Raw genomic sequence first — 27,336 nt, forward strand, 5'->3', positions numbered from 1 at the left:
CCCTCCTCATATACCCGGACTCTTCCAGAAGCAGGCCGCAGCCTGTCCATGGGCCCTTCCCACCCCACATCAGCCTGGATGGCTCCCAGGCGTGGCCTCTGCTCATCGCACTGCGGCTCTCCCTCCAGGTCACTTCACACTCCTCGTGCACAGAGGAGGCCCCGCAGCTCTGAGGCGATGAGTACGCTTACTCTCGCTTTACTGCTCAAAAACAGCCCAAGCATTTATAACAAAACTACTCTTCCCACCGTGCTTTCAATCACGCCCCTTACCCACCAAATAAACATTTTCTAGCTCATGCGTCAAGAATACTAGATTCTCTTGAGGGCACAGAGACGCAGATTATGCTTCTCTTTCTTTACTGAGACATATACAACACTCAAAAACATCGTATTAAACTATATCACACACGAGCCCCTAGCCCACTGTCTCCACCAATCACATGGTCTCTAGCTTTCTATATATGTAGCTGCCACAATAGTGCTTCCTCTTTCTTTTCAAACCTGAATAAAGTCCAACAAGACAACTCTAAAACACCAACAAGTCCAATGGGATGGCAGGTCCCCACTTCTCTGCCGAAGAAACCTCCCCTAGAGTCCTGAACAACCTCATCGGCCAACAGCTTCACAAAGATTTAGTATAAGCTTTTAAAGAATGTTGATAAAAATACTCAATAGCAAATAATAACGAAAGCCTTGGGTGGGTAATTTCCATAAGATAACATTAGTAATGCAACATTTTGAAACATTCATAACAGAATATGAAATTACATATAAGGCCTTTTTAATTATATAGTTCTTAGAGGTGGGATAATTCCCATCTCCATGTCCTTAATAGAATGTAAAATTCTTGACACGTGAGCTACAAATCCTTATATTCTATGTCAGGAACAGAGGCTTCTGATTATGCTAGTTTAAAGTTGATCCACCTCCCTGTATCCACATCCACAATTGGTTTATGGTACACCTTAAAGGTGGAATCAGAAGACCAATCCGCCGCAGCCATAATATATTCTAAACGGGAGCCTGAAGCTAAGACTTTAGAAGCCATGGCTCTACACACAGAATGTAGACCAGATAGAAAAATAACAATCTCAGCTTTCCCAAGTAACCATTTAACCCATCTGGCCAATGTTTCAGATGAGACCGGGCGGAAAGTTTTCTGTAAAGAAATGAGTAATTCACCTGATGAGACACTATGCAGGTCCCTTGTACATTCCTCATAGGCTTTGAGACATTTAACAGCACATAACTTCTGATTATGAGGAAAACCTGGATAGGTGACCGAACGTGATGCAGTTTTTTTACGTCTTGAGATAGTAAAGGACACTCCAGATGGAGTAAATACTCTACCTGCTAAGTCAAGAGTTTTAACATCAGAAACCAATCTGCGGGAAATCAAACATAGAGGGAGGGTTACCTTAGCTGATAGCTGTCTGCACGAAAGATCTCAATTCGTTGGCCAATTTGTAACATAATCCAGAAGAAGCACAGTCAGAAAGAAAATTTAGAATATCTTTGAGATCTGAGCCCACAGGCTCCACATCCCTTTGAAGGTACCAACCCACCCACTTCTTCCATGCAGGAGAATATCGCTTGTGGGTGGATGTAGCCCAAGCTTGTCATATAAAATCAGTAGCTTACGCTGAAATGCCTTTGATTTGTCTGTGTCTTTCGATATTTCCGAGGCCATGAGACCCAACTGGCCTTGAAGTACAAGGGGATGCAACAAGCCCACCGGGTCTGACAGAAGAGCTAGGAATATCTGAAGAAGAAGGTGAGGAGATATAGAGACCTCAAGAAGGGCCGGGAACCAAGACTGGCTCTTCTAGACAGGAGTCAGCAAGACCAGGTTTCTGTTGGACCTGAGCTGCAACTCTGGGAGTCATCATGAAGGGTGGAAGACATGGGTTGACCTGTCCTGCAGCTGGATCCAACCTCCAGCTGTAGAAGTCCTTCAGCTGACAGTTTAGTCTGGATGCTAAGAGGTCCAAGTGACAAGGGCCTAGAGATCCAACAATCAACCAGAAGGATGGAGTTTCCAGTCACTGTGGTCCACCAGAAACCTGGCTTTCTAATCTTCCACAATATTGTCCTTGCCTGGGAGATATTCAGACACCACTATGATCTTCCCTGGCGATGTCCACCAGAAGGCGAGATCTAGTGCCTCCCATTTTGTTGATATACTGGACAGCGGCTACATTGTTCACCGAAGGAGGATGTAGCAATTGCTTTTCTTGGGGAAAAGAGATTTGATCGTAAAGGATTCCACAAGAAGTTCTAAGCAATTTATGTGCAGGCTGAGTTCTTCTGAAGATCACTGACCTCCGGTAGAAAAGTACCCACACTTTGCGCCCTACTGCAACCGCTGGCGCCGGATTCAATGACTATTTACGGACTGCCCCAAAAATGGCTCTACCATTAAATGCTTCCATGTTCTGCAACCACCGGTTGAGTTCCGCATGTTCGGGAAAGAGGGAGACTTGGCAATCGTTGGAGGTTGTGAATTTTCAATCTCTACAGTGCCCTGTAATGTAACATGCCCGGAAAATCACTTGAATAGAAGAAGACAACTGGCCCACAATCTGAGCTAGGGATCTCAAAGATGCCCTCTGTTTGCACAGCGCCGTCTTCGACTCATGTTTGATGGATTTCATCTTCAAGTTCGAGTCGACTTGAAAACCCAGTCATGTCTTGTAGGGAAAAAAGGAGGGGGAAGTAGGAGAGGGCAGGACTGGGAAAGTTCTATGTGATAACCTTGAACAGTGTCTAAAACCCAAGAATTTAAAACCATTTTGGCCCGGTTGTGAACAAAATGGCAGTCTGCCCCCCAAAGGAATGCCAGAAAAAAGGGAAAGAAATTGCCTGCAGACTGGAAGTTGAAGGCATGGCCACCTCGGTTAACACCTTTTATTGTAGCGGCTCTGGAAACCCCTAGATCTGGAGGGGAAGAAGCTGGCTTGTGAGCTGTCCTGACAGTTTCCTCGGGGACGAAGACCAAAACCTTGTTGAGGGGCGGGGCGGCTGACCGATTGTCCTCCTCCACTGGTGGCCTGTCCAAAAAGGGGGTTGAGCACTTTCTTTAGAGATGTTTGGGCTTTATCCAGGGAAGTGAAGGTGATGACAAACTTGCCAAAGTCCTTGACTAACCTGCCTCCTAAAAGCTACCCTTTCCGCAAGCGGGCCAGCTTCAGAAGTGGCCAATTAAACCAGGTTGGGGTCAGTCCTCGTGATCACTGAATTTCTCCTCTCTGATCCTACGGCACAGTTGGCATTGCCAAGTAAGCAAGCTGCTCTTTGGGCCCACCCCACTAAGATGCTAGGATGGGGGTGCTGGTTTCTTTGACATTGAGGGCCAACTCTAAGATTTTTGCCAGGGGCCCAAACACATCTAGTAATTTATATTGGCACTCCCTGAGGGCCCTATCAATGACTTTTTTGGGATCACAGGCATATTTGTTCAAAACTGTGAGCATACTCGGATCAGTATCGGGTATTTGTTCCATCTTATGAGGGAGAACTGGTCTGGGACAATTAACCTTAAGTCTAGAGAGTGCTTCCTTCTCAAAGCTCTTACTGAGGGAGTTTGCATATCCTTCACCATTGCGGGAACCAGGATCCAATTAGATGACCTGGGGTGGACAATATCATCAGATATCAAAGGGATTTGGGGTTAAATAGTGGGAAGAACATGAACAGTGACTAGAAAAATGTTTGTTTTTGGAAGGTGGGGGTCTGCTATTATCAGAGAAGAGGGAGGAAGGGGAATCTGAATCTGCGGAAGAGTCATGTGTTTTGGAACCCGGTTGCTATTTGGCACTATACGTATGTTCCCCAAGAATTCCATGCGACAATTTAGAAATGGCGTCAGAATGGGGCCACTGGGAAGCAGGGTCTGAGGCGGGGAGGGGCTTAGAAGGCCAGAGGGCGGTGGGGGCGGGAGAGGGGGCAGAAGGACTGCCAGAAATATTTGTCAAGGCACTTAGTGACAGGATGAAGTACTGAATAAAGTGCCTTATCTAAGGAGCGTTGGACCGAGTGATCGATCACTTCTACTAGGCCATCATCCATAAATTAGCCTTCATTTTCTTCAGGCCTGTAGGCCTCACATTCTTGATCCAGTGACTTGTAGTCAGACATCCTGAGGAAAGGATAGCTGTGAGCCAGATATTAACAGACTCTGAAGATCCCCAGAGGGTAGCAGAGGTAAATTCAAGGGGAACAAGAAATTTTGACCAAATAAAAGCAGAATTATTATTAAGTGCCCAAGATGTTCAGCCCAAGTTGTTGCAGCCCGAGCAAGGCATCACCATCCAAGCGCTGAGTCTCCATAGTATACCAAGTTTGAGGAAAGCGCATCGGCAAACTTGCAGGAGGATACGTGCAAATAGTCCAATTGAGCTTTTTGCACACGCATGCTCCCAGGTGGGTGTGCTGCCCTAGCGACCTTAAGCACAGTGAAGGGACAAGACGGCTCGAGGCTGAGAAGGCCAAAAGGGGGGAAAAAACAAGAAAAGGAAAGAAATGGGGAGAGGCGCAACCTGTGCCTGGAACAAAAGGGGTGAGCACATGAGTGGCTAAGCGGTCGCGACTAAAACCGGAAGGAGCGCAGAGCCATTAATAAATTCTGCAAGTGAAATACAAGTTCAACCTAACGTGCAGATAGCAATAGCGTTAACATTAACAACACATAGCAAACACATCAAAACAATTGTTTGTAGTATGCAAAACAGTGAGGCACTTATCTTGACTGCGGAGCAGCAAAGAAAGAGGCGATCAAGATGGTGTCTCTGTTTTGTATATGTGGACTGCATGTGATTGGTGGACTATGTATGGGGTGTGGTCCAAAGCCTCTTGGGACGTGTAGTTTTATTATATGTTTTTCTGTTTTCTTATTGGCTGCAGTTTTGGAGTAGTAAAGAGAGAGAAAGCATAATCTGAGCCTCCAGTCCTGCCATAGAATCACCACCAAAACTGCCAAGTTCCTCAAAATGTGCATGGAGTGAACTCCAAAACAGAACACTAATAACCCTGCAACTCATGCAGTCTCCCCCAGGCGTATGTCCTCTGCAAAGCACACACCGCCCTGACCTTAATCAAAATGTTAAGAAACTTGTATGCCCTCCAGTGAGCGATACACGTGCTCTCTCTGATACATGTTGTCATAAAGCTCTCTACCTTCTTTTGGTGTTACACATACCATGACATTGCATCTCACCGGTACCTCTTAAAGAGCATTGGGAACCCCCGCCGGAGAGGCCAGCAAAACATGCATGGCCTTTATCTGTAAGTGTATCTTCATTGATTCCTCCCTGCCTTCCCCATCCATACCCCCTCCCGTAATGGATCAGCTTACCTGAAAGCAAGAGCTTTGTGTTTCCCCTGTTCCTTCCTTCTATTTTCACCTCTTCATAAACATCCAGCTATCAAGACCTCAAATACTAACTGCTAACACAGCTCCAAATCACCAAACAAGACTAAAAATGCAAACTGTTGTAGTATGGATATAGAAAATCCTTGCCTCCAGTGGTGCCCCAAACAGGCTCAAATTGTACATGGCTTCTGTACACCTTTAAAACAGTTCTTCCCAAGCTATTTATAACCACGGCCCAGCTTTTAGAATGACAAACGTTCATGAACCTCCTAGCTTTAATGGACAATGAGGTAGGCCATTTTTTAAATCACAGGTTTGCTAAAGACATCTTGGAGACTTTCAGAAAGGTGACCTAGTAATGCATTGTGCTTTTTGATTACTATTGGCTTTGTGGTTTGTAACTCACACTTTCTGGCTTTCCATTTGCTGGCGTTATTTACTTTAGGCTCTCCAGGTTCAGGTCGTCCCTCCTGTTTCCTAAAATGTGTTTTCTGTATTCTTCCACAAACCTGCTTTCTTTTAGCAGGCCTTTAAATCTTGTTCTTATCTCAACACATTTGCTGCGCATTCAACGACTGTTTTCAAATGTCAGGCGCTCTCTTCCAAAGGCAATTGTTTACTTTTCTTTCTCTGACTGCAAAGTGAGAGGATTTATTAACAATCTTGCTTAATGTTGAGGGTAGGAAAGAGTGTTTTTCTAGAACGACAACATTTACATGAATTCTGTAAGTATTTTAGAATATATCAGAATTATGAACGCACAAATTGAGCACATTTTTTATTTCTCAAGTGTATTGGAACAAATTACTTTAATATGATCAAAACAAATCATTACACTAGGTGATGCAATTTCCATAAATTTTCCTCTATGCATTGTATATTTTTATTAGGAAAGCTGTAGGTCTGTGCAATTTTAATGGTTATCTCAATTGAAAGTGTGTTTCTGTAATGGCAGAACTATGAATACTGTACGACACTCCACTCTACTCTGCACCATTCCACTCCACATCACTGCTCTGCACCACTCTACACCACTCTTCCCCACTCTACACTCCTCCTATCTAGGCCACTCCGCTCCATGCTACTCTACACAAACGCACTCTACCCGGCATTTTAGGGGCGGCCGCAAAGCGATGCACCCCTCTTCTAATCTCTCTTTAAGGGGGATTTTAACCACACCCATGTTATGTCAGTCACTTTCATTGGTTCGTGGCTTGCCTTTTAAAATCCGCTTGTTTTCATTCGTTAAAGGCATGCATACATCATGCCTTTTCCAGTATTTAGCCCTCCTCGAGAGCACTGGTAAACTACTGGAAACATACGAGGCTCCATGTTTTCCGTATTGTTTCTAGACTACTTTTTCTCTTTATCTCGCAGCGCTTGTTTTTTCACCCCATTTAATGTGGCAAGGAAAGTCTGGTTAGGAGTTTACAACGCTAATAGCTCTAACTCGACATAATGCGAGACCCGTTGCATTGTAAATGCTTGTTATTTTTATTTTCAACAAAACATTCACAGTAGGACAGTCCAGCGCAATAGGCACCAATGCCAGCACCTTTCGGATACTGCAGCACAAATGACGCAGCACACACAGGAGGCCTTTCATTCATGCGCCTAATGTCTGGGCAGTAAAACAACAAACATGTGCAGGACAGTGCAGTGACAGCCATGCACTATGTTTCCTCGCTCCCCGAAACTCACCCATGCGTATTGTCAGCTGGCAATCCTGAATCAGCCTCAGTGGATTCCAGCCCGTCAAAGGCCCTCCACCAGCCCCAGACCTTGTAAAATTTACAGGGACACCCCCTACTCGTACAAGTCACCTTTTCAGCCGCTAACGCCCTTTCCGTTTCTCCACTTAGCTATAGAGGAAGCCTCATGTGCACCCCAGTTGCCCTTTTGACGACCACCCGCCCCAGTGCGCTAAAGGGGAGTTTGTATTGGGGGAGGTCAACATCTTTTGGGATGCCTAAAAGGACAAATTTAGCATCAAGCGGAATCAGGACCTCTAGTAGTCGGGAGAGCTCCTGTATGATTCTGGTCCAGTAGGTCCATGTGTGGGGACATTCCCATGGTGTGTCTGTGTAGGAAGGATCCTACAGCTGTGGTGCAGCGAAGACAGTTTGGGTAAGAAACTTTGCCCACCTTGAAGAGTCTGCTACGATCAACATAAACCCTATGAAGGATGTTGAATTGTATGAGGTGGAGTCAAGCCTTAATAGCAACATCAGGAAGATGCATCAGGGCAGCCTCCAAGTCAGTGTCCTCCAGCTCACCCAGATTGCGTTCCCATCTCTGTCGCAACCCGAATAGAGAGTCCGGCATATTGTTGTTAATGGTGCTCCGCATCTGGGATATTGCCTTACCACCCAATTCCTCCATTAGTAGGCAACCCTCCAGCGGGACATATTCTGGGATTTCCATCTCATGTACTCCCTCTGTTCAACATGTGTTTTGGAGCTGTGCATACGTATGATATTGGGACGGATGAAGATCATAGGTCGTCTGGGAAGTGAAAAAGGACATATCGTCTCCCCATCAAGGAAATCGAATTGCCTATAGTGTCCCAAGACTTCAAACACTAGAGTTTTGCGATTTCCTTCAACCACATCCCTGTCCATAAAGGGGTCTCCCTTGTAATTGTGTGAACCCAGACCAGTGTCTTTGTCACCCGATCCCTAGCAGTCAGTGAACCTGACTGCTAGGGAGCCACCTGTGCCGCCGATGCTAGACTGTGGGAGCCTTTTCCGCCATATAAATAATGAAGTACTGATTGTGTTAACAGAGCCGCGCGTTCCAGTCACAATGTAAGGTGATCTCGTGGGACATAGATCCAGACATTAATATTGGTCAGGTGGGCTGCCCAGTAGTAATCCTCTATATCGAAGAGCGCTAGTCTGCCTTTATATTGGGGGCGCTGTAGCATTTGGAGTGACATCCTCTGGTGGCCTCCGTTCCAAAGTAAGGTCCACAGGGCCACGTTAATCTTAGGGAGAGATAGGGTAGTAGGTGTTTTGGAGGACATAGTGTAACTTAGAGAGCGTGATCATTTTAAAAACAGCAGCACGTTCCATCAGTGTAAGGGGAAGTCCCCTCCACCTATCTACATCGGCCTGAAAATTGCTCAGCGCCTGTCTGAGGTTTCAAGTGGCACACAGCACCCTCTGGGTAGTCATAAAGATGCCCAAATGGGTATACCCGTCCAATGCCACGCAGAGACCCCGGGGCAGGTCATGGGTGTCCATGGTACCTTGCGGAGTATATAGTATTGATCCGCTCCAGTTAATTTGGTAACCTAAATTGGCCCCCTAATTCCCCACCACTTGAAACAGGGCCGGGATGGTGGTCGCCGGTGTTGTGATGTATAGAAGAACATCACCTGCGTATAGAGAGAGCTTCTCCTCCATCTTGTCCATGGGTGACAGAAACCTTCGATATCCAGGTGGGGCTGTATCTCACACGTTAGAGACTCAATCGTGAGGGCAAATAACATGGGGGATAAAGGGCAGCCCTGTCTAGTTCCTCTACCTATAGCTCATTCATTGGAGATCGTGACATTCACCTGAACTGGCGACGTTGGTTTATGGTAAAGTACTGCTACCCTTTCCCGGAAGTGAGGTCCGAATCCAAATTTTAACAATGTCTGTTTTTAAAGTTCCAGTGAACAGCGCTAAATTCCTTTTCCATATCTAAAGATACAAAGACATGTGGAGCCTGCTGAGTTTTGGCCGTCGTCAGCCAGTTGTGAGTACATCTCAGATTGTGTTGAGTGGATCTGCCTGGCATAAATTCCGATTGGTCACAGTGTATTAGCGGAGAGATGACCTGCATGTGACGTGTGGACAAGATTTAGTTAGAAGTGAGATCGGGTGATAGGATTCACACCAGTCTCTAGGTTTCCCTTCATTGGGGATTACTATGATAGTGGCGCTCTGGAGGTCAGGAAGAAGTTCCCCCTTTTTCCTTCACCTCCCGGAATAAGGCTAATAGGTGTTGGCCCAGCAGGTTTGCGTAGCTCTTGAAAAATTCAGCCGGGATTCCGTTTGAGCCTGGCTTTTACCCTGAATTCAGTTTAGCGATGGCTGTGAGGACTTCAGACAGCATGAGCTCTTTTTGCAGAGCCTCCCTCTATTCCTCTCCCAAGGTGGGGGTGCGGATTCTGGTCAGATAGGTTGCAATCCCGGAGGAATCACACAGTGGTTTCGCTGTGTAAAGCTCTGCATAGTACCGGACAAATATGTGGACAATCCGGGCGTCGGTGTTGCAATTGTTTCCCTCCAAATATGCTGTGTACCCACTGGGCTTCTTGTTACCTGCTTCCTAGCCAAGCCAGGAGTTTGCCTGCCTTGTCGCCCGTTTCATACAGGTGGTGTGGGGGCACCATCATCTGCTGCTTTGCTTTCTCTTGCGCTAAATCCCTATATTCTGTCTCTTGGGTTGTTAGCTGCCGTGAAAGCAAGGGATCTATTGCCAGGTTGGGTTCCCTTCAAGCTGCCAGATCTGGTGTTCCAGATCCTCAAGTTCCGCTTGTTCCTGTCTTTTTTCTTTTAAGCAATGAGGTTTTGTGCTCGGTCTTGAACCACTGACTTAAATGTCTCCAAACTGTTATCTTAGAGGAGTCTGGGTGCTCGTTTTCAGTAGAGTACAATTTGGAGTATACCCGTAGGCCCATAGTCACTGCGTGATCTTTTAGATCTCATGCGTTCATTCTCCACTCAATAGCGCTCCCGTCTCTGAATCTACTCAGGCGGACAAGGAAGGGAAATGGACCGATAATGCCCACGCCAGATATTCGGACTGGGTAATCTAACCCACTTCACCCCTTGGACGAGGACTTAATCAAGTCAGGAGTAGACCCTATGGGCGACAGAAGTAGGAATATGCCCTGACCGAGGGATGTAGGGCACTCTGTGTCTTTCACACCCATGGAGTCCATGAATTGTGCAAGTGCAGTAGTCTCATGAGGTGCCAATTGGGGACCTGAACGGACCTGAGTCGCATCCACAATGTTGTTAAAGTCACCCCCCACCATGTGGAGCGCTGAGGTGTATTCCAGAAGGATATCCGTGATCTTGTCCAGTGACGGTGTTTGCAGTTGAGTGGAGCATAAATACTTATCAGTGTCATTTCAGTAGTCCCCGTAACCCTTGTACTTCCTCATATTTCCCGCTGGATCAGTCCAGATTTTGAATACTCAAAAGAGGGGGTTTCTCTTTGCTAGAATTGCCCCTCCCAGAATCCTAAGGTAAAACCTGTATGAGCCAGAGTGGTATAAGCACCCCTACCCAGCACTACACAATGTATTCCCCTCAAATATGTTTCTTGAAGGAGGATCGCATCTGGTTGCACTTGTTTAAGATATTGTGTGACCAGCGCTCTCTTAATTTTGTTCCCCAGACCGTTGACGTTTCAGGTAAGTACTGTAAGTGAAGAATCAGATAATTGTCCAGGTTATGCCATCCCCTGTGGAGTCTGTATAGTGCTGCTAAGTGTTGATCAGGGTGTGTGGTGCTGTGAACCAGTATCCTTGTCTATCCGTCTCTGCTAGTACAAACAGTACTAGAGAAAACATAAATAAACCAAATCCCTATCCAACCCCTACCACCCTCCCCACCACACCTCCCTGCACTTCCCAGAGTACCTGATCCAAACTGGGTGTGAAGAGGATATGAGAGGTTTGTAGCCCACCACCCCCCTGGATTTAGAAGCCCAAGAGGAGAAACTTGCATTGAACTCAATTAACACTTAAAGAAAGGGAAGAAAGAAACGGGAAATGGAGAGAAAAGGGAGAAAAGAGAAAGACATACTTCCCGTTAGAAGGTGAGAGTGGTTTTCTGGGAAGGGGGTGGGGGACCGAAGAAACACAGGGTTGCTTTCACTACTCCGTCCGGAGGAGATAATGAGAAAAACAAGGAGGATTCATCCTCCAGCCAGGACAGCCCCTAAGGTGTCCTGAGCTGAGGTGACCACTGCCTTAGTAAGTCCTCCATCTTGCTTTGGAGGATTCCCCCGAATAGGATTAGGGATGTGACACCCTTAAGGACAGTAGCCATTGGCTACTGCCCCCAGACGTAAAGACACCCCTAAATTGAGTATTTAGGGGCGACCCTGAACCCAGGAAAGCAGATTCCTGATGACTTACAACAAGAAGAAAGACTGCTGACCTGAAAGCTCCGCAGAGACGACAACTGACTTGGCCCCAGCCCTACCGGCCTATCTCCAGACTCAAAGAACCTGCACAGCGACGCATCCAGCAGCACCAGCGATCTCTGAGGACTACGAGGACTGCCCTGCAACCAAAGGACCACGAAACTCCTGTGGACAGCGGCTCTGTCCGAACAGCAACAAAGAAACCATCTTTAAAGGGACTCCAGCCTCCCTCCGGAAGTGTGAGTCCCCAACACTCTGCACCCGATGCCCCCAGCTCGTGTCCTGAAGAACCAACACTGCAGAGAGGACCCCCAGGCAACTCCAACAACGTGGACACCCTGAGACGACCTCCCTGCACCGCAACAGCGACGCTTGCAGAGAGAATCCAGAGGCTTCCCCTGACCGCGACTGCCCGGTAACAAAGAACCCGACGCCTTGAAGAAGCACTGGACCCGGAGCCCCCAGGCCTGAGAGAAACCAACTACCGGTGCACGAGTGACCAGTATGCGGCCCTCATCGTTGCCCAGACGGTGGCTGGCCCGAGAAGCCCCCCTGAGCCCTGCCTGCATCGCCAGAGTGACCCCCTCGGGTCTCTCCATTGATTTCATCCTAATACCCAATACCTACTACACACTGCACCCAGCCGCACCTGTGCCGCTGAGGGTGTATTTTATGTGCCTGTTTGTGACCCACCCAGTGCTCTACAAAACCCCCCTGGTGTGCTCCCAGAGGACGCAGGTACTTACCTGCTAGCAGACTGGAACCGGAGCACGCCTAGTCTCCATAGGCGCCTATGTTATTTGGGCCCTACTTTAACCTCTGCACCTGACCGACCCTGTGTTGCTGGTGCTGGGTGTTTGGGGTTGACTTGAACCCCCAACTGTGGGCTGCCTATTCCCCGGAGACTGAACTTGTAAGTGCTTTACTTACCTGAAAAACTAACCTTTACTTACCTCTCCCAGGAACTGATGATTTTTGCACTTTCCACTTTTAAAATAGCTCATTGCCATGTTTGCCAAAACTGTGTACATTACTGTTTTAATTCAAAGTTCCATATTAACCTATGCCAAGTACCTTACAATTTATGTACTTACTTGAATTCTGAATCTTGTGGTTCTAAAATAAATTAAGAAAATAATATTTTTCTATATAAAAACCTATTGGCCTGGAGTAAGTCTTTGAATGTGTGTTCTCATTTATTGTCTTTGTGTGTACAACAAATGCTTAAATGCTATCCTCTGATAAGCCTACTGCTCGACCACACTACAACAAATAGAGCATTAGTTTTATCAGATTTTGCCACTATCAACCTCTAAGGGGAACCCTTGGACTCTGTGCACACTATCTCTCACTTTGAGATAGTATATACAGAGCCAACTTCCTACACCCACTCTTCGCTATTCCACTCTACGACACACCACGCTCTCTCCTCTATGCCACTAACTTTTAGCCATGCTGAACAGCAACTACACTGGTGAACAACGTGGCTAAAAGACATCAGCAAAGCCAGTAGCTATTGCGCAGGTAAGACCTATTGGCTTTGCCAGTGCTTGTTTTTAGTGTAACTAGAGTAGTGTGTGGAAGTGCAGTGTTGTTTACAGACAACACGTTTCCCATTGAAATGCCCACTAGATTTGTGCAAAGTTTTACTGATGAAACGATATTGCCTGCAAATGATAATGTGTGGAAATCAGTTTTCAGTGAATATGTATCATTTGTGCTTCACCAAGTAAAGAGTCCCGACTTGGTTTGATCAATCGTGAGGGCAAATAACAGGAGGGATAAGGTGGGGAACAGGGATAAAATCTCTTTTGACATCACACTTCAGAATTACAAAAAATATGCTTCATTTTTGCTTTCCTAATTGCGGAGAGTCAGATTCTGCGTATGGTAGATTAAGCGTACTGGAAGTAAATTCCTTGCTTTATGTCAAATCTTGTGCCATTACATCCAAGCCAAGGTGCTCTTGTTTATACCTCATATCAAATCATTCACCAGCCCTACATGAGGGGAAGATACTGAAGTCTGATCTTGAGCCAACCTTGAGGACAGAACCCAGAGAGCTGCACTTCAGGAAACTCCTAAAACTGAGCGATTGAGAATAGCATCTGATGGAACCACAGAATCAATGGCAGAGAGTGTTTATGAGACATTGTTCTTGGGGGTCCAGGGCAGGGAATAATTATTAGACAGCACTGAAGTCTTCTGCGATAGCAAAGGCGAGGAGAAGACTTCGATACAGTATGGCGCAGTAAATAATACGTAATAACTTCAAGGTCCAGTTAGGTCTGTTAGCACTCAAGGCACTTTAATAGGTAAGTAAAACAAAAGTTGAAGTTGTTTGTTTGCATAGAAAACCCTAAGGTACCAGCATCTTCTTACTAAAGTTGTATTTATAGTGGTATGAAGTACATTTTTAAGTACCATCCAGCCAGCATTACATCATCTGGTGGTGTTTGTGAGCTTTTAGCTAGAAATGCGCACCTCCACTTTAGGCTTCCGAAACCCTCTGTTATTAGGCAGAGGTATCAATGCAAAAAAGCAAAGTTGCTATGATATGTTTCTCACGTTCCTTTCAACTTATGTATTCAAATGCAAACTGGACCGCTTGGTGGGTTTGAAAGACAGAGGTTGAGTTTCTTCTTTAAAAAAAAAAAAGTAAAAATCCTCTGCCATAAAAGTCCACCCCGAAACACCAGGGCTTGTCCCAAGTCCATTAAAAGGTGGTTTTAGAGAATCCACGGGGTCGGTGTTTGGTCAGGACATAGTTCATCGGAGGAGTTTTACGGACTGAGCTCCCCTCACAGATTGTTACAGTATCTGGTAAAGGGGAAAGATGCAGCAGTGGGTCAGCATGGTATCAGCTACCGAGCATTAGAGACCCATGTCTTGGAGCAGAACATAAGGTTGATATTTCCCAGGCCGGGACATCTACTGCACCATCCACTAGAGTCAAGAGAATGGAAAGGGAAGAGTAACGCACCATTCTGTGTCTCGTATAGTCGAAAGTGATCCTAACAAAACGTGTATTTGTAAAGCACTTGTTCGCCCCTTGGGTATTTTGGTGATCAGTAACTGATGTTTATTACCCAACTCATTAACACTCCTGTTATTAATCTTGAAAGGATGAACAGCTGAGGGACCTCACTTGGATTCGAATCTGAGGTAGACCCCTGGTGCAGGTGCATTGGCACACTGAGCTACCAGCCCTGGCTAGATCTGTGGGATGTGTGTGTGATTCTGCAACACCCCCACGGTGACCTGTATAGGAAAGCTGCTGTTCATCTGACATAATGTTTGCTGTGTGGAGTGTTGTTTCTCTCAAAAACTATGGAAAGTTGTGTCATGAAGTGATATAACATTATCTTTTTGTAAGTTTGTGGCTGTGTACTTTCAAATTACTTCTGTTTACTCCTAGGCGGAGATCCATGAATAATTTAAATGATCCTCCTCATTGGAACATCGATCCCAACCCCAGGGATGACCGAGGTGATGGCAACAAATGGAATTATGCGCTCCTGGTGCCAATGTTGGGCCTTGCTGCATTTCGTAAGTTATTGTATTTGGTGTTGTTGGCAAAGGGGAGTATTAAATGGGGGATCTTTTATAATGGTTCCTGCCACTTCCAGAGCCCCTACTTTTAACTTGGCCAGAAGAACAAGTCAATAATTCAACAAAAGCTATTATGATTGGAGCTGGGAGAGGTTGTGTATGAGAAAATGAAGGTTACTGTGATCTCTCTCTGGAAGTTTTGGGTGTTTATTTATCACAGATACTGTACCAAGGGCGCCAGAGTGCCAACCGTGCCTGACGAAAAGTGAGTTACGAAACATGAATGTGTTCAGAACAATACGTGTGTACACCAATGTTCATTAAAGACATGGGACAAATTACTGCTGGAAAACCCGGATTCTTACAAAATAGAAAGTGGACAGAATAGAAGGTGGAATATTGGAGACATTCTGAGTCTGGGGCCTACACAGGAACAAAGCTTGTTTCTGTCCTTTGACAGTACGTGGCAGAGGAATGATGTAGTCGTTCTCTGGGACCTAACCATGACACCAAAACTGTTGGGAACAAGTTGTTCCATGTGTTAACTGACATCCACTGTTCCAGTGAGGAGCTCTATTCTGTTCCCTCACTGCCAGCAGTGTTCCACATCACTCTCCTTAGTGAGTCCAAATCACCAAGTCACCATGGTGCCACCCACGCTGCTCACGCCACTCCACAGGGTTCGGTTATTCTAATGGGTCAAAGTGGAATTCCTTTCTTAACCGACTGCAAACAGAGCGCCCAAAAAGTGAGGCTCTGGAACAAGAAAGATTTTTCTTTCCAATAATCTGGGTCTTCTCACTACCAAGGCAATTTGCACTGTGGCTCAGTATTTGGAATTGGTAAGAATTATCTTAAACCTTGTGATAAGACGTTTATATGCCAGATATGTTGTGATATGTTTGCAGCACACACTGAAGACTAACCTGCACATGGTTGAAGCTGTTGAAGATCTGTGTTCTCCTGGGTAGTCTTGTGCAACTGTGTGTAATGCTGTCCACCTCTCTGGTGATCTCCAGGCAGAAGTGTTGAGCATTTTCAATGGGGAGGCATCTCTTCAGAGCCCAAGCTGACCACCCCTCAGTTAGGTATATGCTTCAGTGTCTTTCTGCTCTTTCAGAAGGGTTTCCCTGTTATGTGCCATGTGTGTGTTTCTATTTGAAAATCATGAACCTAGCTCAATAGCAATGGAGTGCTAAACAGGTGGCATGGCTCCAAGGACAATACAGTTATTTCTGACCCATCAGCAGTACGCTGTTAGATCAATGGTAGTGCTCCTTGGAAAGGTGTGTCTCCAGCTTTTTTATGAATTGTAGGAGAATTGATACCAATCTGGTTTCGATTAGGATACTGTCCAAGATCCTAGAAGAAAGAAAGTACAATGCTTACCTTCTCTTTTCTTTCCTTCTTGCAGTGTTCCGTCTCTGGTCTGCCATTATCCAGGCTTCTGGTTTGGCCTTGTCCCCCAGACTTAGCTAGATTGTTTGTCGGTTAAACGGGGTCCTGTTGAGGGCTTTATAAGAGATGCTGCTTGTCTTGAAGATTATTCAGGTTGGAAGGAGGAGACACTTTAGGTCTTACAACATTTGAGGTGGGTGATGTGGTTGAATTTCTTCAAGCCCTTGATGATCCATACCTCTCCATGTAGGATACCTTACAGGGGTGCTAAGTCGGTATCTAGGAGACCGCTGAGCAGGGTGTTCCCTCTATCCCAATGGGAGAGGGAACAGGCTTGTACAGTTGTTCTGAAGTCAGCTTCACTTTCTTCAAGAAGGAGAGCTGGAACGAAGGTGTCTTAGTCTTCCTTGGGATGTGTTACTTAAATGAGAGATCTATGTCAGGGTGAATCCCAGAGATGTTTCATGGGCTGTCAGCTGGGGCGGTGAAGCCTTTTAGGTTTAAGTTGGTTAGCCCAGCGTCAATCTGGGCTTGGTTGGTGTTTTTGGCAAAGGGGAGGAATTCAGTCTTTGTGGAGTTTGGCGTAAGAAAGTTAGATGACATCTAAGATGAGATGAGTTTGTGGAAGGATTTGAGATACCGTATGCCATTGGGTGAGGCTATTTTTAGATAAAATTAGGTATCATCTGCATATCGATTGATTGTGGACCTGCCATGTGCGAAAATGGGTCAGAGAGATTCCTGTGTAGAGGCTAAAGAGGGTGAGAGAAAGGATGGAGCCCCATGGGTGCTCCGCTGGAGATGGGTCATGTCCGTGTCCTTGTGGGAGCTTTTTCACTAGGTGGCACCAGTTGATGAAGTAGGATGTGAACCTTTCCAAGATAGTGCCTGAAAATCCCATGCACGTTTTCAGGGTGTTTGGCGCAATACAGAAAGTTCCCGGGCTTTGTAAGATGGCCATCCCCAACTTGTGCACAGGAACAGGCCCTGAGGGCTTCAAAATGGATCCCGCAGGTCTTTGTCACTCTGCTTCGCTTAGTCAAGCAGTGCACTTATTACAATTGTGCCATTCAAAAAGAAACACATGCACTTGGATGGGATTAGGTGACAAAACACTGTATAAATGTGGCTGTGCAATAGCAAGACGTTCTCAGCCAGTGCCAAGTAACTAATTTTTAGTGAATGAGTGAAAAAAACCTTTAAGTACAGAATAGTGAGGGAAGATCTTTAAATGAGACCATTTCTTTTTCTTTGCCAGCTCTTCCTGTGAAAAATGCAGACCCTGTACCGTTTGGGATACTCCAGGCTATTCTTAAAAGACCCAACCTAGACATGGCACATAACATGCTAGGGCTGTTAATCATTAAATGTTGTACACTCTGAATCATATGTTTAAGCTGGCTGCCCCAGATATGGACCACTGTGTGTAATGCTGTTTATTTCTAAAGCTGGCATCCTCAGGTTGCTTGATATCTCAGAAGGCCTTGCTCCCACTGTGCGCCTAAAACCTTGCAAGAAGAATTGACGTAGACTGATTCCCCTCCTTTCTTTCCTCAGTCACCGTCCTTTCTTACCTTCCATCCTCTGCATTTCCTTTATTTCAGAGTATAGCCTCCTCTCAGACTCATGCCTGACTTCTTTAATTCTCTTACAATTCTGCAATTGGTTAATTTCATAGATCACAACCTCTCCTCTTTAAAACATATCCCTGTAACCTAACATTACCTATTCCCCCCCACCTCACCAGGCTATCTATCTGTCGATCTTGAATTTACCTTACTTTCCTTTGACCTTTCTCCGGCTCTCACAATCTTCACAAAGGTAGCCACCCTACACTCCTTCCTTACGTACGGTGTGCAATTTCTGTGCCACAGGCCTCTTTTACACTCCTATGATAGTGTCGAAGATTGTCAAAACTCTGTCCAGATCTACAGTATTGGGGGCGAGCAGGAGTGTCTGCTCCTAAAGCAGTTTATTTGTCCTGGAGGTCACCCTTTAGCATTTGCATCATTAAGGAGTAAGGACACTGAAAAGATGTTAATTAAGAGCGCCATTATATACAATTCTGGTAAGGTCATAAAACCAATTCTATGCATTCTTTGGGGAACGGAATCCGAACCTAGTTATGGAGTCGTGAAACTGCCCATCTGATAAAGTGCATAGGTGGGTCTCGACCTTGCGTGGACATAATGCAGGCCATTAGATAACATGTCCATATGTCCGGCATGGGGTGCACGTGATAACTATGTGTTGTTTGTGTTGTGTTCTGATTGGCTGAGTGTTCCTAACTCCATGTTGACACTAACTTTTATGGTGTTTGGGAATGTGCTTTATTGGGAGCCAATATCCTGAGACCTTTATACAGATGCTGCCTATCTGTGGGATCAATCAGGGTTTTTCGTGTTCGCACGTTTGTCCATGGGCTACGTGTCATCCCACCTGTGATCTGTCAATCAGTTGCTTCAGGCCTATGTCGCAGGGCTTGCCTGACCACGTATTTCTGACTCAGGGTTGATGAGGCCGTCCCATCGGGTGCAGTCGTCAACAGTGATGCAAGTTCATTGTTATGCGCACTCATATCATGGCGTACATTGACATAATTTTTATCAACATTGACATTCCCCCCTCTAGTTGAATATTTGACTACATTACTCATGTCCTTGTACTGAGCCCAGCTAAAATAATTGGCAATTTTATTTCCTTGAGCCTGATGCAACAGAGTTGTTTTCTTCTGTAGTGGACGTTGGAACAACTTTGACAGGTCTTCTCCGGGGATGACCAGGGTCTGGGTGTGCATAGACGAGGGAGCTGAGGCCCTGCTATTCGGGGACGAGCTGTGCGTAGGCGAATGCTCCACACTGCCAGTAGAAGTCCATCAGCGCAGAAGTGCCCCAGTGCATGTCTGGTACATGCAGTATTGCTTCACTATTCTCATTTGGGCCTAGCGGGGTCATCCCCTTTCCTCTGAAACACAAGGAATACAGTGTTAGATTCTGTACAATTAGTGATTGCCCCTTCCTCTCCAACCACATGTACCTATCTTTCTCAGCATCCCATATTTCGTGACACGGGGTAGCCATGCTAGTATTCAGTCCTTCCCTATTAGACGCGTTTCTCCTTGTATTGTTGAGTTGGATGGCCCTGCACAGGAACTTCATGTCTGGGTTCCATTTGTTATTAAAGAAGACTGCCCCAGGCGCGAAGGGCCACCCTGGGACCACAGACGAAGGTGGACATGTTTGTGCACTGGTGTGGTAGTTTTGCTACCTCCAAGAACTTTTTTTCTGGAAAGTCTCAGGGCTAAACCATGTCCTCCCCTACAGTGCATCACCTGCACATCCTGTCTAGTTTGTTTTGAATATCGCTAGGTTCAGTGTAAAGGTACAGTGCAGTGGGATTGGTCTAATTTCGAGTGATGTTTTCTACCACCCTATGGGGTTCCACTCTACTAGGTTGTAACTTGACTCTGATCCTTCGTAGGTACATTTGGATGAGACATTTTGCTTTCTTAGGGGCTCTGTCTTGTGATAAATAAAGCCTATCTGTGCCTTCGGCATGTGGTATCAGTGAACAGATATAGCACAGTCTGGCTGATGTCTGGGTGCCCACGGCGGTCATGTGCTGATACCATGTATTGTGTAAGAGAGAGCCGTGTAGTGCATGAGGAATGCTAACGTTCGGTTCAGTGTAATTGTAAGTGATATGGGAGAGGCCCCTATGCAACCGCTGGAGAAGTGTCAAGGTGGACTCCATGTGACTAGGCAGACTTTTGGCTATGGATGGATGGATGCGGCCACACCCACAGTGTACAAAGGGTATACAATGGTACAAAAGTATATAACTTTTGAAATTTTTCAGGTCTCAGGGTGGCTTCCTGGGGAAACAATTGCAGTCTTCCGGCGATCGGGGATGTTTCTGCTCTGGCAAAGTGCTGTGGCGGTACCTGCGGTGTCTTTGCTTTTGGAAAAAAGAGTTAGTAGAAGAATGTCCGTAAAAAAACAGTTCAAAACAGTCTGTGGTCTTTGTCTTGCATGCTTGGGTCTTGTTGGGGTTCTGGAAGTTGCTGCTGAAGAGGTGACAGGCCGCGAAAAAGGAGGTGCACTCGTGGTTCGGTCGCAGACCTGTTGGATAAGAGCTGTGGATTGTAGGTTAGCTTTAGAAAAACATACATTGCAGGGATGTGGAATTCCTATCGCCCAACGCCTAGGACATATTATATTGTTTGGGGTCAAGGGCAACACGTTTTCATGTTTATTTTGTCCTTGGGACAAGTAGGCCCAACCCCCTGCAGCACAAACCCTTTGGGTGCCAGTTAACAGAGAAGGGATTTGTCTGCAGTTGAAGTAATGTGTTTCCATAAGTTAATGCTGTTCAAACTTGTAGTTATGGTTCCTTAATGAAAAGCCTTCATTATTAGTGTGAATGCTGTAAATAAACGTTTTAAGGTCACACTGCACTATTAACAGTGGTTCCAGTTAAAAAAAAAAATGTATACACATTTGAAAAGTTTATCAATATAAGGCTAAGTATAATACTTCCAGAATACTCTCTGATTAGATGCAAATGTTTTCAGTAGGAAAAAAAAGTTTTGCTAATATGAAATTGTAGGTGCTATTACTTTGAAGCGTCCTTTAGTAAAATGTGTTGATTCATGCTAGTATTTCCCAAAAATGTTCCTAATGGTAATCAGTGTAGCCATTTTCAACAAGATTATGGTAAGCAGCCCCCCTCCAAGGAGCCACCTCAGCACAGCACCTGCACTCAGTGAGTCTGGAGTGGCGGGGCCCACCATGTTCTTTGTAGGGAGACCTTCTCGCATTTTTTTACACCACTGATTGCTACAGTAGTTCCTTGCACTGAACAAAACTACTTTATGTGCCAATATGCTCCTTGTGGATGAGCAGAATGCGATCACTCACAGTAAAGCCAGCCGTTAGATAGATAGAGAGAAATAGAGGTTTAATAAAAACAAAATGTCTTTGTTAACGCCAGACCTAATCAGGGACCCAATTCTTAAAGAAAGTCACAAAAATGCATCTATGGTATATGTCTTTGAATTAGTGGCTTTCATGAATTCACAATACCTTACAGAAGTAGAACAGGAAATCGTACTCCTAGAAAATATTTGTGAACTGTATCTTAGCACAAGCAAATATGCATGTGTAGATTGGTTCATGTGAAAATCTATTGAACGTTTACAAGTTCACTTTCCCTCCAACCACTTTTTCCCAACCCTGGAAGAACGTCTACTTCTGCCATTGTCAGGAGTAAATTTCCTACCTTCCTTATTATGGGGAAAATATTAGAGAAGAGCTGGTGAAAATCCTTAAAACATGGAAGTTAGTAGGTTTGCAGACTCAAATGCATTCCAGCCCTGGAACTATTGCTTACTGCTTCCTCCAGCCCCAGTATTTAGGTCTGCGGAAAGGTGGCAAAATAAGGAAATTACTAAAGTAGGGATGAAAATTGCAAGTATTCAAGCCATACTATGTTACTAGCCCTGGCATGTTCAGAAAGGCTATTATCCGAGCTCGTACATATTGAGATTGCTACCATAATTTGTCGCCGCACTACATGGCGCCAAAGGGACAAGTAGATTTTTTTTTACAGGACAAGTAGATTTAAGAAGCAATTTGTCCCATGGACAAGTAGATATTTGAATAAATTCCACATCCCTGCGTTATTTTAATCTCGGGCGATTCTTGTGTGTAGGAAGCTGGCTCTGTATGTACTACATCATAATGAGATATAGTTTGCACAGAGTACAGGGGTTCCCCAGAGGCTTAACAGAGGCTAAAGTAGATAATACTAATTCTCTCTTTTGTGGTAGTGTGGTCGAGCAGTTAGGCTTATCAGAGGGTAGTGCCAAGCATTTGTAGTACACGCACAGACAATAGAAGCACACACTCTGTGGATTAACTCCAAACCAGTAGGTTTTATATAGCAAAAATATCTTTTGTTAATTTATTTCTAGAACCACAAGAGTCAAGTTGACAGTAAGTACATCAATAAATAAGTATCCCACATATATATCAATATTACTATGCTTAGAATCGACAAGTTGTACAGTTTTTAAATAAATGGCAATAACCTGTTTTAAAAGTTGACTGTACAATTTTCAGAAACAGTTCCTGGGGGAAGAAAAGTTAGTATGTTTTTGCAGGTAAGTACAACACTTACAGTCTCCGGGGTTAGGATGTCCACAGGTTGAGGTTCAAATTAACCCCAAACACCTACCACCAGCCCCACGGGGCCGGCCGGGTGCTGAGATCAGAGCTGAGGCAAATTTAACATGGTCTCCTATGGAGACTGGGGCACTCGGAATCAGATCTGCTTGCAGGTAAGTATCTTCAGAGGGCAGACCTGAGGGGTTTAGAAGAGCACCGGGGGAGGCGGAAAAGGTCAGCACCAAACACACACCCCATCGGTGATGCAGGAGAGCCCGGGTGCAGGGTGCAAACACAGCATCGGGCTCCCAATGCTTTCCTATGAGGGGACCCTGGGGGTTACTTAGAGCCCGCAGACTGTGTCCAGAGGTTCGGTTCCGGAAAACCCCAGGCTGGACAAGTAGGAGGGCTGCCTGCTGAACATTGCTGCACTGGAGGTTTGGTTCCCAAAGGCCAGGGGGCTGCGGGGTGCAGAGTACCTTTTGGTGACGGGTATTTTCGTCCAATGCTGTCGAGGTCAAGGGGAGTCCTCTGGATTTACACTGCAGACGTCGTTGTGGAGGACAGGAGAGGTCAACCCAGGGTGGGCACTTGCTCGGAATCGCCTGGGGATCCGCTCGAGTCAGTTTGGCCACCTGGACATGGGCCATGGGCGTTGGTTGCAAAGTGGTCAGGACTTGCTTATTCGGGGAGGCTCTGGAGTCCATAGGTGTAGTTTCTTCTTGGACAGACCCACGGAAGTGCTTGGTCCTCTGTGATGCAGGCAGTCCTCTGGAGGCTTGGCTGCGGTTGCTGGACCCACAGGATGGGTTGCTTTCTTTTGCCGGGCTTTTGAACCTGGAGACAGACCGGTAGTGCTGGGGCCTATTCAGTTTTCGTGTCCTGTTTTCGCTGCTGGGGTTTCAGCTAAGCAGTCCTTCCTCTTCTTGTGAGGTCGCCAGGGGGCCCCTTAAAACCTGGGTTTAGGGGCATTACAATGGCTACTGTCCTTTAGAGTCCCTACACCATTCTTGTGTCCACTCCCTTTGAGGAGGGGGACACTAACCTAACCCTATTGGTCCCTGCCCTCCAAACTAAGATGGGGGATTTTACAAGGAGGGGTCACCTCAGCTCGAGGGGTGGTCCCAGCCGAGGGAGTCACTCCTCCCTTCTTTCCCTAATTTTCTCGCCGTACTTACTGCCAAAAATGGGGCTTTGTCTGGGGGTGGGCAGTTCCACTAGCTGGAGTCCCCTGGGGCACGGTAACAAGAGGCTTGAACCTTTGAGGCTCTGTAAAGAAATGGCTCCCTGTTGCAGTTACCCCCCCCACTTTTTCCCTGATACTGATGCTGACTTGACTGAGAAGTGTGCTGGGACCCTGCTAACCAGGCCCCAGCACCAGTGTTCTTTCACCTAAAATGTACCATTGTCTCCACAATTGGCACAACCCTGGCACCCAGGTAAGTCCCTTGTAACTGGTACCCCTGGTACCAAGGGGCCTGATGCCAGGGAAGGTCTCTAAGGGCTGCAGCATGACTTATGCCACCCTAGGGACCCCTCACTCAGCACAGACACACTGCTTGCCAGCTTGTGTGTGCTGGTGGGGAGAAAATGACTAAGTCGACATGACACTCCCCTCAGGGTGCCATGCCAACCTCACACTGCCTGTGGCATAGGTAAGTCACCCCTCTAGCATGCCTTACAGCCCTAAGGCAGGGTGCACTATACCACAGGTGAGGGCATATGTGCATGAGCACTATGCCCCTACAGTGTCTAAGCAAAACCTTAGACATTGTAAGTGCAGGGTAGCCATAAGAGTATATGGTCTGGGAGTCTGTCCAAAAACGAACTCCACAGCTCCATAATGGCTACACTGAATACTGGGAAGTTTAGTATCAAACTTCTCAGAATAATAAACCCACACTGATGCCAGTGTTGGAATTATTAAAAAATGCACACAGAGGGCATCTTAGAGATGCCCCCTGTATTTTACCCAATTGTTCAGTGCAGGACTGACTGGTCTCTGCCAGCCTGCTGCTGAGATCCGAGTTTCTGACCCCATGCGGTGAGAGCCTTTGTGCTCTCTGGGGACAGAAACAAAGCCTGCTCTGGGTGGAGGTGCTTCACACCTCCCCCCTGCAGGAACTGTAACACGTAGCAGTGAGCTTCAAAGGCTCAAGCTTCGTGTTACAATGCCCCAGGGCACTCCAGCTAGTGGAGATGCCCGCCCCCTGGACCCAGCCCCCACTTTTGGCGGCAAGTCCAGGAGAGATAATGAGAAAAACAAGGAGGAATCACTGGCCAGTCAGGACAGCCCCTAAGGTGTCCTGAGCTGAGGTGACTGACTTTTAGAAATCCTCCATCTTGTAGAAGGAGGATTCCCCCAATAGGAATAGGGATGTGCTCCCTCCCCTCAGGGAGGAGGCACAAAGAGGGTGTACCCACCCTCAAGGACAGTAGCCATTGGCTACTGCCCTCCCAGACCTAAACACACCCCTAAATTCAGTATTTAGGGGCTCCCCAGAATCTAGGAACTTAGATTCCTGCAACTTACGAAGAAGAGGACTGCTGAGCTGAAAAACCCCTGCAGAGAAGAAGAAGACACCAACTGCTTTGGCCCCAGCCCTACCGGCTTGTCTCCCTCCTTCAGAAGAAAACTGCTCCAGCTACGCTTTCCCCAGGACCAGCGACCTCTGAATCCTCAGAGGACTGCCCTGCTTCCAAAAGACCAAGAAACTCTCGAGGACAGCGGCCCTGTTCAACAAAGACTGCAACTTTGTTTTCAGAGGAGCAGATTTAAAGACCCCTGCAATCCCCGCAAGAAGCGTGAGACTTGCAACACTGCACCCGGCGACCCCGACTCGACTGGTGGAGAAACAACGCTACAGGGAGGACCCCCAGGCGACTCCAAGACTGTGAGTAACCAAAGTTGTCCCCCCTGAGCCCCCACAGCGACGCCTGCAGAGGGAATCCTGAGGCTCCCCCTGACCGCGACTGCCTGACTCTAAAATCCCGACGGCTGGAAAAGACCCTGCACCCGCAGCCCCCAGCACCTGAAGGATCGGAACTCCAGTGCAGGAGTGACCCCCAGGAGGCCCTCTCCCTTGCCTAGGTGGTGGCTACCCCGAGGAGCCCCCCCCCCCTTGCCTGCCTGCACCGCTGAAGAGACCCCTTGGTCTCCCATTGATTCCTATTACAAACCCGACGCTTGTTTGCACACTGCACCCGGCCGCCCCGCGCTGCTGAGGGTGTACTTTCTGTGTGGACTTGTGTCCCCCCCGGTGCCCTACAAAACCCCCCTGGTCTGCCCTCCGAAGACGCGGGTACTTACCTGCTGGCAGACTGGAACCGGGGCACCCCCTTCTCCATTGAAGCCTATGTGTTTTGGGCACCACTTTGAACTCTGCACCTGACCGGCCCTGAGCTGCTGGTGTGGTAACTTTGGGGTTGCTCTGAACCCCCAACGGTGGGCTACCTTGGACCCCAATTTGAACCCCGTAGGTGGTTTACTTACCTGCAAGAACTAACAATAACTTACCTCCCCTAGGAACTGTTGAAAATTGCAGTGTCCACTTTTGAAATAGCTATATGTGTTTTTTGTAAAAAGTATATATGCTATTGTGATTATTCAAAGTCCCTAAAGTACTTACCTGCAATACCTTTCAAATGAGATATTACATGTAGAATTTGAACCTGTGGTTCTTAAAATAAACTAAGAAAATATATTTTTCTATACAAAAACCTATTGGCCTGGAATTGTCTTTGAGTGTGTGTTCCTCATTTATTGCCTGTGTGTGTACAACAAATGCTTAACACTACTCCTTTGATAAGCCTACTGCTCGACCACACTACCACAAAATAGAGCATTAGTATTATCTCTTTTTGCCACTATCTTGCCTCTAAGGGGAACCCTTGGACTCTGTGCATACTATTCCTTACTTTGAAATAGTGCATACAGAGCCAACTTCCTACATTGGTGGATCAGCGGTGGGGTACAAGACTTTGCATTTGCTGGACTACTCAGCCAATACCTGATCACACGACAAATTCCAAAAATTGTCATTAGAAATTGATTTTTGCAATTTGAACTATTTTTCTAAATTCTTAAAAGTCCTGCTAGGGCCTTGTGTTAGTCCCTGTTAGCATTTATTTTAGAGTTTAAAAGTTTTGTGAAAGTTTGAATTAGGTTCTAGAAATAGTTTTAGATTCTTAAAAAGTATTCCAACTTTTAGAAACATAATGTCTGGTGCAGATGAGAATGTGGTGGAACTCGACCTCACACCTTACCTCCATCTTAAGATGAGGGAGCTAAGGTCTCTCTGCAAAATAAAGAAAATCCCAATTGGCTTAAGACACTCCAAACAACAGCTTCAGGAGCTCTTGGCAGAGTTTGAAAAAGCCAACCCCTCTGAGGATGACAACCCAGAGGATGAGGATAGTGAACTGGAGGAGAATTCCCACCTTCCAGACCTAACTAGGGAACCCAGGGACCCTCAATCCCTGATTCCAACTGTGTTAGTCAGAGATGCTGCTTCTCTTACAGGAGGGGCCAGCACCTCTGAAATCACTGAGGATAGCCTCAGTGAAGATGACCTCCTGTTAGCCAGGATGGCCAAAAGATTGGCTTTGGAGAGACAGCTCCTAGCCATAGAAAGGGAAAGACAAGAGATGGGCCTAGGTCCCATCAATAGTGGCAGCAACATAAATAGGGTCAGAG

The 27,336-nt window shown here is 46.4% G+C and overlaps 1 protein-coding gene across 2 annotated transcripts in view; it reads left to right on the forward strand.

The window, feature by feature from the left end:
- CCDC127 (coiled-coil domain containing 127) overlaps positions 1 to 27,336 on the forward strand; it is a 51,238-nt gene that overhangs the window by 181 nt on the left and 23,721 nt on the right. Inside the window, exons 1-2 of one of the 2 annotated variants that reach the window (XM_069209171.1) lie at positions 1,757 to 1,776; positions 14,942 to 15,072. In XM_069209171.1, the coding sequence (XP_069065272.1) occupies positions 14,952 to 15,072 (121 nt within the window). In that variant the 5' untranslated portion in view covers positions 1,757 to 1,776; positions 14,942 to 14,951. Of the gene's footprint in view, positions 1 to 1,756; positions 1,777 to 14,941; positions 15,073 to 27,336 lie in introns of those variants that run through there. The other variant, XM_069209169.1, reaches the window with a different exon arrangement.

The sequence above is a fragment of the Pleurodeles waltl genome, chromosome 2_1 (assembly GCF_031143425.1).
Source record: "Pleurodeles waltl isolate 20211129_DDA chromosome 2_1, aPleWal1.hap1.20221129, whole genome shotgun sequence".
Lineage (NCBI taxonomy): Eukaryota > Metazoa > Chordata > Amphibia > Caudata > Salamandridae > Pleurodeles > Pleurodeles waltl.